A 16,782-nucleotide genomic window follows, 5' to 3' on the forward strand; every position below is an offset into this window, starting at 1 on the left:
CTTAAAAGTCTTACATTTTCTGAAACATGTACTTAGATTATTGATGCAGAGATTAGGATTTGTTTCAAAATCAGGTGACGAGTAAACGCCGCTCTCTTCTGTGCACTATCCCTGCCAATCAAACTTAGTTTTCTTTAGACTATAGCAACATGTTAAAATATATCATTTCTTATTTAGTCTTTAACTAAATAACATAACTACCGACTTTCAAATGAGTTCAGTTAGTAAGTGTAATAGTGAGTTACTCTTCATGTGAAAGCCCTCCTGCCTGTGTCCCCAAAACTGATATATTTCAGGGTACTCACTGATTTGCACTTGTGGGCGAGACGAGCATGACGCGACAGCTTCATGGGATTGCTTCCCGCTCGTCTCTCGTTGAAAATGAATGAGTGGGCGCTTCAATTACACCCCCCCCCCCCCCCCCCCCGTCTGAAAAGACCTTAGCATGGACAGCCTCTAAAAACTAGAAACATTGCTTTATGAAACAAGCGCTCCTGTTAATGATCATTCAGACAATACGGAAATGTTCTTCCACCCAGGTCTGGACTTGATTTAGTCCCACTGAGGCCTGTTCCTAACACTGGCAGTACACGGAGACGTGTGCTGTTACTGTTGGAACAGGTTTCCTGTTATATCTGTGACTGCATGCCCTGGACAAGCCAATCAGCATTCTCTGTGATTGTGATGGGGATTGGGATACACATATTTTGGGGCTTTTCAGGGGTAGAAGATAATACAAACAAATGTGACATGAAGCATTTCAGCTGCTGCATGTGTTGCATCTTAGTGAGGTGCTGACCAGTGAGATGTGCACCACTCCTGCCTGTTACAGCATGGTGCTATCATTACACCCCCACTGCATGGAAAAACAGATGAATGAATGTGACATAATTGCCCACCCCCCAGCACTCATAGTGTGATAGCAATGTTCTCGTACGGAGGCTACTCAGATCCTGATTCATTCTGACAGTGAAATCTGCATTAATCCCAAATCCCAAAGCACCTGGTCAGACCAACGGCTCGTGGTCTTGTCATACAAACACTGTCTGGCATGCCACGCTAATGTTGAAGTGACAAATCATAGAGTCGCATGTTGCAGCCCATCACACCTCCCCTTTTATCTATAGCATGGTCCGTCCCCTTGACGTATGCTCAGCCAAACATCCTCAAACTGGGATCCCCACCTGATGCACCCTCCTCACCGCAGAGTTCAGTCCACCTGCATGGTTTCAGCAGACCCACAGCACAAGACTGATGCCCCCCCCCACAGCTGCATGACAGACTCTCTTGGACTGGTCGAGTTCGCCTTGTGCAGCAGCATGATGCTGTCCTGTTAGAAGCATGAGCGACTGCTGTGTTATTATCAAAGCCGTTTTAGACGATGACTTGAAGATCTTGCGCTGTCATAGCAAGTATCACTGGTAGCAGCCTTTTAAGGGAAATGCTAGCAATAGTGTGAGCTCTCTTCGGTGAAGAGAAAAGCCCCAAGCCATCGTGATATTGGACGGCTCTGTCTTGTGTTGAGTTTTAGTTTGCTTATATGTACAGTCACTGTGCGAGATCATGTTAATAGGGTAAACATCGTTGTATTTTGTTTCTGGTTAATAGGTGCAGAACACCATTTATTAGTAACTATCACGATAATCTATTAATTGTTTGTCAATTTTCAGGCAAAAATATAAAATATTCTCTGATTCAGATTTAATGCTTTCTTTTGTTATGTATGATTTGATGAGTTTCAGACTGCGGGTCAGATAAAAATCACTTTTAACACATCACCTTGGGCTCTGGGATATTATAATATTATAATCTTCTGACATTTATAATCTGCAAATTCATTGAGAATGAAAGAAAAAAAGCGCTTTTGGCAGCATTTCAAGGCTGATGTTTGCTGCATGCATATCTTTGTCCTTACAGCTGTGGCATGTTCACTCTGATGGTTCTAAAGCAATTGCTGGGGAATGCTACTCTGTATTTATAAAGGATAATGGCCTAGTTGTATGTTTATAGTTGTTTCCATAACACTAAGTCACCAGTACAACACATCGCTAAAACTAATGCAGTCTAATACAACAGCGCTCCAATGACTCCCACCTTCCCAAAGGTTTAATGCTTACCTTTTTAAAACCGTTTTGAAATGGGTTGTGATTCAACTTCATGTTCTTTTTGGAGGCTGCACTTTGTGGCGCTGCTGTTGTATCAATCAAGGGTTGATTAGAAACGGCTCTTCAAAGCAGTTTCAACAAAAGCTGAACTTTTGTTACCTTCACAGAAGCACTTTTACTTGCAGTAGTTTTAGCGAGGTGAAACCAAAAAATAAAACTGGCAGCGGAGTTTATGTTCCAAGTCACCAACAATATAAGCAATACAGTTCCCATCCCACAAAGGCAATGAGCAGAAACAAACTGCAGACTCACTGATCATAAGTGCATTATAGTAAGGGGGGGGGCACAAAGCACATTATGCAAAATAAATCCTATTTCCTCAGTTTGAGTATTACGTTTGTTGAATTGGTAGAACTACACAAGATGCTCTTACTGCGTTCAAAATCAAAGTGCTTATTCATTTCTATGCGCCGTATGATGCGCTTTACTCAGTTCTGTTGAAAGAGGTCCCGTATCTATCGGAGTCTTTTTCTTTTTTTAATTAGATCAGAGGGAGGTAATCGCAAAAGAACCCTGAGGGCTCTCCTGGGTTTGCCGTTGTTTGCCTACTCTGTAGCTCTGATAGATTCAGCAGCAGGTTAATTGCTTTGGATACTAATAGATTTAGTCTTATCTGCACTAGAAGGATGCGTTTCCCTGGAGACATCTTTCTTACGCCCGCAGCTTCTGTCTGTGTTCACTTGCCTCTTGCTTTTGTGAGAGTTAAAGCCCTCCTCCAGTGACCTCATCATCCCCACTCAAATCTTCTGAAAAACTTCTTCTCCAGCATTGATTCATGATAACCTCACTGTGCCAATTAGGATGAGGTGCAGATCTGTGGCAGGGAGAATAAGACCTGGGATGCACATCGGTGTCTTGTGTCAAACAGCAGGAAGCAGCGGTTTCTTATTTGCCCTGTAAGCCAAAAATGTGCCCTCAACTCTGTTGCTATGTGGAAGATTGTTGGCGAGGTCACTTGTGAAGGGCTTTAACAAGGGGACCAGCATTGATTTGGTCTCTATATACTGTATGTATGAGTTTATCAGAGCGCACTGTAGCGTGGTGGTCAGAAGTGTTTTTAACTGCCCCCCCTACAGTGCCGCCTGGACTGACTCGCTGACTGACTGCTTGCTTACTAACTGACAATGAATCTGCTGGTTGGTAAATAAGCAACACTGAAGAACATATGCACTGTATCCTCATTCAGTCTTTGTATTGAGTCCATAGATCTAACAACAAATAATACCAATGGTATGAGATCATTTCAAATCTCACCCAAATGAAAAACTTCATTCTAATAATCAAATAGTATTTTGTTCAGAAATGTTATACTGTGGAAACTATAGCTGTTACAATCAATCAACTTATCAGTAAAATAAACTATTTTCATAATCGATAGTCATTTTTCAAAAATGGCAGAAATAGCAGTTTGTTCAGCCCTAAGATGTGGAGATTTCCTTCTTCTCTCCGTTTCATTTCATATTAAACTGAATATGTTTGGCTTTTTGACTGACAAAAAAAGACATTTAGGTGCATCATCTTGTCTGACATTTTATAGACCAATCAATTAAATGAGAAAATATTTGAGGGATTAATCGATAATGTAAACTGACTCGACTTAATATGAGACAAAATGACCACTGTGGATATATCTATCAGTGTGATTGGTTAGTTAACAGGCTTGCTTTACTGGTTATGTTGCTGTGTCTGACCTAGCAACAGTCTTCCTGGCTGACTGATGTTTGACTAGCCCGTGGGGCTCACTGTAAGCATCTTGTGTCCTTCAGATGGAAGAGGGTGAGGGTTCAGTCGGCCCAGAATATGACCCTGTTAAAGCCCAGCGGAGCCCAGGGGAGGACAATTGGCACCTGCTAGCTGCTTATCCTCCCCCTGCTGCCCCCGGCCCAGACCCCTGCTCCCCTAGGTAGTACCATACTTCACTCCCATTGTCCCCCTCGTACTGTCACTGCCCCAGCATTATGGCTTCACCCTAGGACCAACCCGAACAGCTGCAGTCAACCACATATGTCCTTTATATTTGGTTAAAACAATCTGCACCTTCAGTCATTCACCCACAGCCGTCACAGCTGCACCTGCACGGCCCTTTTATTATTGTGAAAAGTAGGACCCCTGTATGTCTCTGTTGGTCTCACTTCCCGTATGAATGGCCCCATCCTCTCCCACACATATAGCACACACCATGAATAAACTTCATCCTTACCCAACCATGATTGTCCCCATCCTCCCCCCCCTCGCTCTCAAGTCACCCCTCACTGTTGTCAGATCTGGGATCAGAGTTAGAATGCTGTTGGCATGCTGACTTCATTGTCATTGTATATTTGTTGTACCACCCACCATAATTATACTCCATATTGAAGCCTGAATAATGTATCATGGTCTGCTTGTAAGTATTTGATATCTCATATAACCCCTTTTGCGTTTTAAGTATGATTTTGAAGTCCTTGTTCTATAATTTAGGATTTTCAGTTTTTTGTTTTCTCTAAATATAGAGAAGATTTATTATATTTTTAGAATTCATACTGTGAACACAAGACTATTACGTTTGCTCTGCTGCCTTTGTTGTGTAAAGCCACATCAGGTTGTGCTAAAAGAACAGCAAACATGAACTTAAGCTGAACTCTTGCTAATACAGTAAATCAGCGAGGAGATGATGTCACCCTCTCAGCTGATGCTGCTTCACAGGTGGATTCGATTGGTAGATTAACGCAGGCTAAAATCAGTCATCTTAGCGTTGATGAAAAGCTTACGGCCATATCAACAAAGTTAAACTTCACCAACAGATAAACACTAGTCGAGGACACATTACCATCTACGGCTGCAGCCGTGCTTCTACAGTGGTTTAGAGACTGTATGTGCGCTTGGAATAATCACATTCTACAACTTTGCTCTTTGCTTAAGTGGAGACTGTTGTGTTACAGTTACAAGAACAAATGTTTTGCCTTTAATCCGAAGGAGAAAAAGCAATATGTTCTGATAGAGGACCGAAAAAAAAGCACGCATTTATTATCCAGGGACACCTGACCTTGCCAGAATAAATCACATTGTCCTGTTTGTGTTTTGCTTTTGCCAGCCAAGAAGCAGAAGTTTGGTTTAAGGCCAAGTGTCTCCAATTTCTGCTGCAGAGAGTTGCAACAACGGCAGCATCACAATACAAAAGCACTGTGGAATACATAAGGCTACAAAAGGATATAAAGCTACAGAACAGGAGAAATGTAGGCTGTATCACAGGAGACGCCATCAAATGATCAAATATAAATTCAGAAATAGTTTCCTATAAAACACATTGTTCCTGGACTTGCTGAATGTTGACCATCTTAGTGTTTACTTGGCTCTCAATATGCTGAAATAAACTGCAGGTTTTAACACTTTTATTGCTTAAAAGTTGCTTGATTTTTAAGAAACATATCCACAAATAACGCCTGTAATTGATAATTGCAAAGTGTAGAAATCAAAGCTGATTTATGGCGCCATGCGGGTCCCTGAAGTTAGTCTGAGGTTAATCTATCGTCCCGTTGTGCTATAGAAAAGGAGCGTACAGGATGCAAACTTCATGAGTGTAACCTCACACTCTGTCTCTGCTTCGTCTCTCTGCGCTTCACTTTTTCTCTTCTCATCACACTCTCTCTCTCTCTCTCTCTCTCTCTTTCTCTCTCTCTCTCTCTGTCTCTCTTTCTCTCTTTCTCTCTCTCTCTCTTCTCTCTCTCTCTTTCTCTCTCTCTCTTCTCTCTCTCTCTTCTCTCTCTCTCTCTCGCTCTCTCTCTCTCTCTCTCTCTCTCTCTCTCTCTCTCTCGGCTGCTGACTCAGGTTAACAGAGCCGCCTGACCCTGCAGGTTTCTATGCAGCAACTTCATTCAGCTTTGTCTACCAATGCATCACTGGCTCATTTGAAACAAGTGTGATTAATCATAAAATATAGTTTCAGTCTTAGAATTTCAATGTCAACTTCTCCATTAATACAGACAATATCTGGTAGTTTTGCACTAGTTTTTAACATATGCATAAGGAAAAAGATCAGGATATATGATAACACTGCTTTTGTTTAATGCACATTCATATGATAGCTCTGGGGCTTTCAGTACTCATGTCAAAACATTGTAGAAACTTCAACCAGTTAAAGGTTGACATTTAAAAAAAGATGTAATCTGATCATAGTGACACATTTAAAGTGATTTCCAAATAAAGCAGATTTAATCTCCTTTACAACCACTCTAAAAGAATATAAGATCGTTTGTGTTCTTCCTCAGAGATTTCTGTGTTTACAGGTTTTATGATTTCTGTATTTATTTGCGACATTTCAACCCTTTGTGTAGCATGTTTTGAATGTTTTCCTTGTACATCATTCTTCCTGTGACAGCATGCAATATGTCATCCTCCGGTCGTCCATCATCCTGTCATCACAGTGAACCCGTATAGAGTTGGTATTAATTTCTTCCCTTTTCTCAATCTTTCTCCACTCACTTCTCTCTCTTTCATCTCTTTTGCTTTTTATTTTTTATTTTCTCCTCTTTCCTTCTCTTTCTCTTTCTCTTTCTCTGCCCTCCAGTCTCTATCAGCCCCCCAGACCCTCAGCTGTGTGGAGTCCCTGTGCTGCTACCAACATGGGCAGAGCGGCTGTTCCCGCCTGGCCCGCCTCCTGGAGCAAATAACCGGGGCAGTGCCAGGCCAGCGCCAACAATTGCAACGCATCCAGCCGCAGCAACAGGTGGGGAGGACGACGGCAACGAACAATCATTATGAATCCTGATGAACCAGCATCACCACTTGGTGTCAAAAATGTGGGCTGCAGTCCTGAGTCTTTTAGACCTTAATGTGGCTACAACTCTACTGTAAGTCTGTCTTGTTCAGATCTGTTGCGGGTTGAGTCATACTGTTGTTGGGAAGCAGGGTTTCAGGCCGTCAGAGACACTGGTTTTACGCTGCGGCTTAGCAAAACCTGTGGACAACAACCGAACGAGGAGGTAGAGGCTGAAGATGTGTGGATGAAGCCATCACGGACTGCACTGTTATGAGTTTGTAATTTCCATCGAATGTCCGCGTTGGGAGAGTCTGAACATTTTCATTAAGCAGGCTGAACGATGTGCTTAATCTTATATCCACAGTGTACTATCAGAAATATATCAGTTCACCTTGTAACCAAAATTATAGAGACCAATGACTGAATAGATTGTAATGGCCACGCCTTCCACATAGCATGCACTGCAATGGATGTTTGATAGTAGCCAGGGAGAATGTGGATTCCAGTATTTTTACAATGTAGACAGCTGCGATATACAGGCACCCAGCAGGTCTCAATATTACACCGTAACCGGTCTTCTTTGTGTAGCCCCTACATTAGGGCGGGTCTGTCTATTATCCTATGTGTCTTTATGTCTTAATCATCTATGCTATCTGTGGTTCTGTCTCTTCTGTTTCTATTCAATACTCCCTTCAAATCAAAGGTTGGTGTCAGTTTTTTTAAGGAGAACTGCCTAATCTGTAATGCACTTTAACAGATGACACGGTTGTCTATATGTCAATTATTAAGTTACCAGCTTTAGGTTGAGTCTCATATTGTGCTGTAGGTCCTGTTGTTCATTTTAGGGCCTCTCCACTTGAGATGATGCCAGATGATAGCTAGCTGGTCGACATTGTTTATGATCCGAACACCACATTTGGGCGTGCACATCTCTAGCGTACAACTACGACTGAAGAGATGTAGAAGTGCTTCATAAGTGGCGGGCTGCTGCGACTTAGCTTTTAGGCTGCGTTTGGAAATGTTGCATTTCTGTTGCAGAGAGCTGTAAAAGTTCTGAATCATGATGTCAGTTTACTGAACAACGGGAGCTCTCAGTAAATGCAGATAAGACATTTTCTCTGCTGTAGCTCGTCTTTGTGATAAAGGATGATAAAACATCAATAACTGGATTTTTTTATTTTTTTTTGTTCATGAAAGGTTTTTGCCTCGTGCCACTTTAGAGACGAGTGAGCTGAGTTCACAGTTTGCGTGGTTGTAGAATCTGCAGTTTCAGTGTTATTGGGACTTTTTGCCTCAATCCTAGTGACTCAGTGGGGTCATCGATTAATTGACCTGATCGGCCCTTTCTGCTGAGCAATCAATCCTCCCGACACAGCTTGGGACTCTCAGAATCGATTACATCAGTAATGAAGATGTAGCATTCTTGTTGTTCGCTTGTGAGACGTTTGCAGTAGACCTTGCACAGAGGCATGCATGTTTGTTTGTTCATGACTGTGTCCGTGTGTTTGTAAAGGTTAACGACAGCATTTAGGTCAAGCAAGGGATGCTCTGTTCCTCCCTTCAGCCCCTCTGGACAACAACCTGCAGACTCTGCGGCCGAGTAGAGGGCTGTGTCATCCCGGTTCGTCAGGCCTGGGAGATACAGCAGTCTCATAGTAGAGACGTGAAATTGTGACTGGCTGGAACATGTCTTTGTAGCTCATTTTATTCTATATAATATATATTATATAATAATTAACAGCTTCTGATCTGATGATTCAGCCGGTCCGGATCATAACATGAGTCCTACATTTTAATGTATTACTGATATTATTCCTCAGACAGGTGGGTGGGCTATGCTCCATGAAGTAATCTATTTCAATTGTTGTTAGGGTCACTTCACTGAAAGAAAGGAAACAGTTCCCGTCGCTGGAGGGTCAAATTGCCACTAAATGCATGATTCAATTTAGAGGAATTTCTTCCTGTGGGAATGATTGATTTGTTTTCTGACCTTGGCACGAAGCAGCCAATTGAATTCTTCCAAATGAGCGAACCACAGTCGATTTGTACTCGCAGAAGGATAAACACAAACAATGAACACAAGTAATGCGCTCTGCTTAGGTGTGCTTTATACTGTACATTCAGAAAGTGACACAATTGAATTGGGCCTGAATGTGAAGGTTTAGTTTTTATCCCTAGTCTCTTTCCCTTTGTATCACCTCTCCTTTCCATCTGTCCTCGTCCTCTTCTCACCCCTTCCTTGCGTTCCACATACCTTCCTTTGTTCCTCCCCTCCTTCTTCTTTGTCTTCTGGGTTCAAGGAAATTAAGCATAAAACCACAAAGAAGACGCGTTAGATTCAGCCCACATTTGGCCTTAATGCTAGGATACTGCCATAAGGGAACCAACCAGTCCTATATAACATACTTAATGACCGGAAGGGACATATAGTCAGCATATTTACAAACATATATAATACATACTGTATTTATCTGTTATATATTGGAAGCCCAACTGTAGCTGGCTGCTTGACTTGGCCTGCAGCGCTGAATGCTGGTCACCGCTGAATCATGGCTAAGGGCGGAAAAACAGGAGCGCACACAAATGTCAGGGGTCAAAAGATGTTTTTCATAATAAAGGAGGAGATTTCAAATCCGGGCAGCTGCGTTTCCATCCACATGTCAAACTGATTTCACTCACACCTCACACCTCACACCTCACGAAGGCTTTTCGATTGGCATTTTCTAAAAAGGCTTCTGAAACTTTCAGGGATTAGTAACATTATTCACAAATAAATCTAAACATACAAAACTACTAACCCCCAACCATCCTACATGATTAGTTCGTCAACAAACTTCTTCATGTTTACTTTAAAACCAGTTTGTTGAACTTTGAATATTTGACAAAGTTGCAACATATGTTCATCTTCTCTAATTTAAAGCATCATCATTTTTAAAATACATATTTGGATGGAAACTCATCTGCTGTCACTTGCTCCTCATCCTCTGCTCCTAGAACAAGGGGACCCTAAACCAGAGAGGCTGCTGGGAAATGTAGTCTCAGAGTCTTTTGTTTTGCTACTTTCTGTTACTATTAGTCTTTTTCTATTGGATCCCAAAGCTTTTGAGAAGAGGCCAACTTTGGGGTTATGCTTGTTTTATAACCAGGGGTGGTCCAGGTGGGTGGAGTTTACCTTCTCACTGGTTTAAATTACAGTGTATAACTCCACCTGACTTGTCCACCACGAGCTACAGAACAAAAATGCCCAGACTCTGTCTTGTTGCATGGGGGATGCTGTTGCCTTTGGTACTTTGTATACAATGTAAACCTGTATGTACCCTAACACACTCCTGCTCTTGCACTGTTTCTGTCCTCTCTGTATGTCTGTCCTTGTCCTTCTGTGTCTGAAATCTGCATAATGTTGTTCGACCTTCCAGATTAATTATTCATGCACTGTTAAAGTCCCCCGTGAGCTTCGTCTTGTCAGAAATCTGCCTGTTCTGTTGTTTTCTTGGGTTCATGTTCCCGACGGCTTCACCCCAAAAGTGTTTTGTGCTTTGTTCTGCCGTAACCCGGGGAGCAAAGATGGTTTTAGCACTGAGATGTTTCAGTTCCAGGCCTGCAAGACGGCCAAACTGGTGATGTAGCACGTGAGATTGCCTCCAGTCACACCAACATTTGAGTCATCAGCCTATTTAAAGTCCCTCAGTGGCCCTGTTTCCTGTTTACCAGGTCTTAAAACGGTTGTCTTCATCTCAGAGAGGTTACATTAAAAGGTCATGAGAATTATTCAGAGTAGAGCAGCTGACATTTAAAAATCACAAGATATCTGAAGATGTGGATGGACAGGTGCAGTCGTCCTCTCGTCATATATTCAGCTGCAAAACTATTCAGCGCTTGAGGCTTTACTCGTGCGCTCATGTGGAGATCAGGTGTAGCTGCACTGTGAGCCACATCCTCCGTGCTCCTCCCTGCTGGTGCTTTAGGGTAGAAGCTCTGATCATTGACCCCGGTCACTTTGATGTGAGTCAGCATGCTGGCGGTTGGTTGGTTGTGACCTTTACGATTCCAACAGTGTCAAGCTGTGACTTCCATGAGGTATTTATGTTGTTGTTGTTTTTTCTTGTCCAGCCCGACTGGCAGTTTAGTTGGAAAATGTTTTGAATGGTCTAGAAATGCAATAAATGTTGTATTAGTTCTGTCATTTCCAAAGGAGATCCAGCTTGCTAAGCTAATAACAGAAAGGGACTGTGCCTCTACATGTCTCTAAATAGAAATATACAGTATATCATAGATTTGATACTATATATGTTTAATATTGTGGAAGAGGAAGTATGATACCTATTTTTCTAGAAGATGCCTAAATACCCAACTAAAGTTAGAGTAGGGATGTATATGTCACCTGCAGTAAATCACATACTGGGAATACTTGAGTGGATATGCGAGGCAAGAATGTTGTTGATGCTTGTTTTCCACAATTTCTTTCTTTTTATGGTGATTGTGTTGATTTGTATCCATGAGTCGAGTAGCTCAAGTCTCACCTCACAAAAAATAGACATGCCTCTATCAAAAGTACTCTGAATGTGTCATCTGTAGATCCCTAGTTATTGTATAACACTCTGAGCCCCGCCCTCTTCAAGACCATGAATAAAGCAACGACAGGACAAACGGAAATCTTTTATGTTAAATGACCAAATCTGTTGTAACTTTGGCAAATAATAGTATAGTGTTCTTGTGGGACGCCCCTCGCTAATTGGAAAATATTATTCTCAGAAACTGGGCCTGCCCTGATAGACCTGGATTAGTGAGAGTTAATGAGGCGAGACTTTAGATACTCCTCACTAACACCATCACAGCCATTACTAACTCCTCACTCCTCCATCTTGCCCGGTTGTCCAGACTGTAATCTCAAATCTGGACAACAGTGTGTGAGCTCCCTCTGTCACACCACTACACACACACACACACACACACACACACACACACACACACACACTCTCCGTCAGTCTCCTAACCCTCAGTCACTGCTGCCTGTTTTCAGGTCTTGGAGCGACACGGAGAACTTCTGCTCCAACGATCGCAGCATCCTGACGCTGTCGCCCATCGAGGTCACCAACTGCTGACTCCCAGGGCCGCTGACTGTAACACGCAGAGCTGCCCCCCCTCCCTCCCCTCCCCCACCACCATTTCATAAACCTTCTTCAGTTTAAGCTTAATGCATTCTCAGCTGGATGCAACGTGGACGCATTATGTAAAACCAAAGGACTCTGCTCGGTGCAGCAGGCGGCTTCATTCTTCAGCAATCGTTATTCACCCGAGTGACTCAATTCTTCCTGTAGGAAGGTTGAGCAGGACGAGCAACATGGAAGGAAACTAAACATGAAGTGTGGAGCAAGTAAACTCGGAGCTACTGCTGCAGGAAGATCCAGAAGCACCTGAAGCAGCAACAGTAATCAGATCCCCGCTGCTCACAGGGTGTCCTGTGGAAGTATCTGAAAACAGCGTATTTAAAGACGTGTCCGCTCACAGGTGCCGCCCTGTCACGCACCTATTTATTTTTCATTTTCAGCACAGTTGCCAAACTTTCTTTTTCTTTCTTGCAACTAGCATTAAAATGGCTTTGTAAGTCTTACATGTTTGTGGAGTGAGAATGAAGAGTCCTAATGTGGCAGTAGCTGCTCCAAGCATTGCAGCCTGACTGTGACCTGACGGAGCGGTTTAACCTCAACACAGGACTGAGGTGGCTTATAGACACCGGCCACCAGGAGCGTCCATGTAGCACCAGGACAGAAACTCACACTGCATCGCAGAGGTGTCGGCTATCAGCTTCCATAAACTGTTACATAAACTTCCTCTTCGAGATGTCGGCCCGCTGCACCTTCGTTTCTCATTCAGATGGAAAGGGATGAAGCCAGACCTCCCACAGTCCTGAAGCTTTCAGAGTCTGTTAACGTCTAGACTGGTTTCCTTTGAACGTACAGTTCTCCCACAATACTGTACGAGGAGATTCATCTCTACCGTGGAACCAAAGACCAAAGGATTCAGACTGGAGCGTAAAAGAAAAAGTGTTTATTTTTGTGCCTGATTGTACAGAAGCGTGTATCGTTGTTAGGAAGACTGTTGTTGTTTTTTGTCCGTGCTGCTTTCTCGTCCGACTGTTCGGGACTCTGCCCCCCCCCCCCCCCACTGGGTTCTTTTGAAAAAGCCATACATTTTCTGGAGGTTATATTAGAGGGTGCTGCAGATAGAAGCTGTTTGAGCCTGATGTTGTTACTTTGCGTTTGGAAACGTGTTCCCCTTGAATGCCTTTTCTCAGTCCGCCGGGTTACCAAAGGCACCTTAGCATTAAAGTCTGTGATCAAGGAATATTTCTTTATTTTAGGTAACAGGATCAATATTGAAGGCTTACTTAATGGACATCATCTCTCTCAGTTGCCAAAAAGAATATTACCTGAGTATCGGATCACATAATGGTACCATTTTTATTTCAGCGAGACAAAAATGGCTTTAATGGAGAGATGCTTTTCCAAATCACGGCTGATGCATGTCGACCCAGACAGAAGAATGTCTCTATCTTTTAGAGGGATAGCTATATCAGATAAATATAATTCAGCTTCTACAGAGACGGAACAGAGAAGCAGAGCGTTTGCACAAGTCACATATCAAAATCACATTTTGTTGTTTCTTCAAAATCATTGATCGTCCGTCATCATTGAAATCATCTGAATGTGTGTGTGTGTGTGTGTGTGTGTGTGTGTGTGTGTGTGTGTGTGTGTGTGTGTGTGTGTGTGTGTGTGTGTGTGTGTGTGTGTGTGTGTGTGTGTGTGTGTGTGTGTGTGATGGTTCTTGTATGGCAGCCATGCTGGTTAAAGGAAGTGCGGTACGTAGCCTTGTTGTAAGCTCGTTGTTTGAACTCAGTGGCCACATGCAGGTCAAAGGTCAAATGTTTCTCTTGGATTCTCTTGCTTTCATTTCTCTTCCAAAAATGAGGAAAGGTTTGACTGTTCTTATTGTAGGAGAGTTCAGTTGACTCCAGAAGTGTAATGTAGAAACGTTTCAAGACAACCGTTTTAAACTTGACACAGCGAGCACACTGAGCAGTACACGCCTCGGCTCACACGGGACATACAGAGTCATAGGATGCTTTCTGTGTCGTTAGTTTAAAGAAAGTCAATCATGTCTGTCAATTCATTGAATATTCTTGATGTTTATGTTCTATATGGTACACGTTGTTTGATGCATACCTGGGCCTGTTATATTCTTTCTGTTCATACAGGTGCAACTGACAATGAAAGTGTCTATTTATTATTGCGGTACTTTTTTTTTTTTTGTGTTTGTGTTGAACTTTTCTCACATATCAATATAACGTGTGTCCTGTACATGGACTGGATGCAGCAACTTCCCACAATGCTTTATCTCTGACATGTAATCAGGAGGTTGAATCTCTAAACTCTTTTCTTTGACCTGAACGGTCTGAAATCAACAGGATGCTAGTAATGTTACAGGACCTTTAAGAATGCAATAGGATACTTGAAAACTTCCAGTTATATCACTCCATCCTGCAGCCCACAACATGGTGAGGAGGAGGCCACGTGTTCACAGGAAATCACAGAAACCTTTTTGTATTTTCTTCTTTTTAAACATTTGAGTTCATATCTGCTATTAAAATGTCTGGATACAAGTGATACCTGTAATCTGTGCCTGGATTAGGAAAAATACATGTCCACGCTGTTTAAATGGACACTGCACCAATTTTACACACAAAAACATCTGAAAGTCTTTCCGAAGTCTGAGAAATGAGTTCTTGATTCTTCAAAGATGCTATTAAATTGCATTTTGGGTATTGTAGGATCTATTTTTTCTTTTTTAGAACGACTCATAATGAGGATATCTTTGCTTCTGCTGCATTCATCTTATACTAAATCTTTCTTTTTTTTTTAAAGGGTCACATTTGATGCAGCAGGAACATTGATTTCCTGACTTAAACAGAAACCCAAAAGTTGGACGACCCTCATCTCTGGAATCAGCGATAAAGTCCAGAGGAGGGAAGATGAGTCCTTCTGGCCACAGGCAGAAACACCTGCAGTGTTAGTGCAGTTCTGATGCCCCCTTGTGCTCATCTACAGACACCCAAATTAAATAATGATTACATCTCTAAGCATATAACAAATATACCAAATTAATTACTCTGATTTCAAAAATGTCCTTTTTCAAAGTAAGCAACGGTTATCTTTATTGACAGAGTTCGGGATAAAAGGCGACGTGAAGTAACATTTAAAATGACGTTCAATAAAACTCATTGTGAAAAGATGCAGTAGGAACAGGTAGTAATAATAATAATAATAATGAGCTGAGTGTTGAATATATAGGATTATTCCACATTATGTATTTTGATTGTGTATCCAGGTACAGATTATTTTTTCTAACCTATCAAATGCACGAGAGCTTTATCTTTGCTACTGTTTATGCAGAAAACAGATGCTATATTTTTTTATGGATCAGATTTGACATTCGTAACAACCAAGACCTGATTCTCCGAAGCATCACAGCGCTGACGTCAGCGTCGTTACGAGCGAGCAGCACGGTCGGGATACGAGGCCTCTGGGATATTTCTAGAAGCAGGAGATTACTCAGCCACATAATTCAGAAAATTTAATATGTTATCAAGACTCGTCTACACGTTATAACCACGTCATCCATCAGAAGCACCATCCAAGTTTAATTGGATAACTTATTAAGAGCTGTTAAATTCTGTCTACAAACCCAGTACTCCTGCTTCTGGACATATTGAAAGAGTAAAGATCAAAGGAAAGTGGAAATCTTACATAGTTACAAGTAATATACTCATCCAGAGTCTAGATCCTGAACGATTCAATAAAGAATGTTTGGTTATTGTTACCACATACTATATTAAGGATATAACAATATCTACATTTTAGCACATTTTGCAGGGAAGTTTTGACCTGAAAAACATGTTTTAAATACCGTCGGTGCAGAGATGCTCTTGGAAAACTCAGTTTGCAGACTTGAATCAAATTATGGTTTCAAAGAGCAAATCGGCTAAAAAGAAGAATCTAAATTAGAAAAGCAATCGATCCGCTTTCTGCTGCACGATGTCCTGTGACTCAGCGTCAGCCCGTATGACAAGAGGCTGCACAACAGTGCTTATAGTTTGCTAAAATATATTTTGTATTCTCTCCTCTCATCAGTAAGTCATGCTGCACCAGACGATTAATAAGCCACCATCATCACTCTTCTGTTGACTGTCTGTTGCTGTCTGTCCTCCCTCGTGTCTGTAAATCTGTCTTATAGCTGATGTTTATGAAGATGCGGCTCTATTTACGAAATAAATACATTTTTAAGAAACACGTCTGGAGTGCGACTTTGTTCATTTCAATGCTCTTACAAAATATACATAAGTATAGCAAGTTACAAAAATGTCATAACATGTGCCATAAAGAAAATAAAGCGATGAATACATCGTAGTATAGTATGTAATACAATTTGTAAAAAAATAAAAATCATAGTATAGCATTAAAAAATGTAAAACAATAAATCATAATATAGTATCTCATTTAAGTTGAAAAGAAGTCTGTCTATAGTATCTTTTTAAGTTTTAGTTTGGAAGAGAAAACATTTTTAAATAGTGTCAGTGTCATGATAATGATAATGAAATATGATGTAATAATAAGGGTATGACAAACAAAATGTGGAAAAAAAAGTCAGAATAGCATGCCATCAAAACTTCCCCAAAAATGTCATAAACAAGTAATGGTAAATTATGCCATAAAAAATGTAAAACAATGAATAACTCATGTAATAAAAGTATGTCATAAAGATTCATAATAAATATAGTATGCCAAAAAGGCATTGTATAGTGTGATATAAAAGTCATAATGAAAT

General features: G+C 41.4%; 1 protein-coding gene across 1 annotated transcript in view; it reads left to right on the top strand.

The window, feature by feature from the left end:
* The window catches only part of atp11b (ATPase phospholipid transporting 11B), a 54,189-nt gene extending 37,942 nt beyond the window's left edge, over positions 1–16,247 (top strand). Inside the window, exons 29-30 of the mRNA XM_029430111.1 lie at positions 6,709–6,867; positions 11,921–16,247. Of these exons, the coding sequence (XP_029285971.1) occupies positions 6,709–6,867; positions 11,921–12,073 (312 nt within the window). The 3' untranslated portion in view covers positions 12,074–16,247. The remainder of the gene's footprint in view (positions 1–6,708; positions 6,868–11,920) is intronic.
* The last annotated feature ends 535 nt before the right edge of the window (positions 16,248–16,782 follow it).

This window comes from Cottoperca gobio, chromosome 4 (assembly GCF_900634415.1).
Source record: "Cottoperca gobio chromosome 4, fCotGob3.1, whole genome shotgun sequence".
NCBI lineage: Eukaryota > Metazoa > Chordata > Actinopteri > Perciformes > Bovichtidae > Cottoperca > Cottoperca gobio.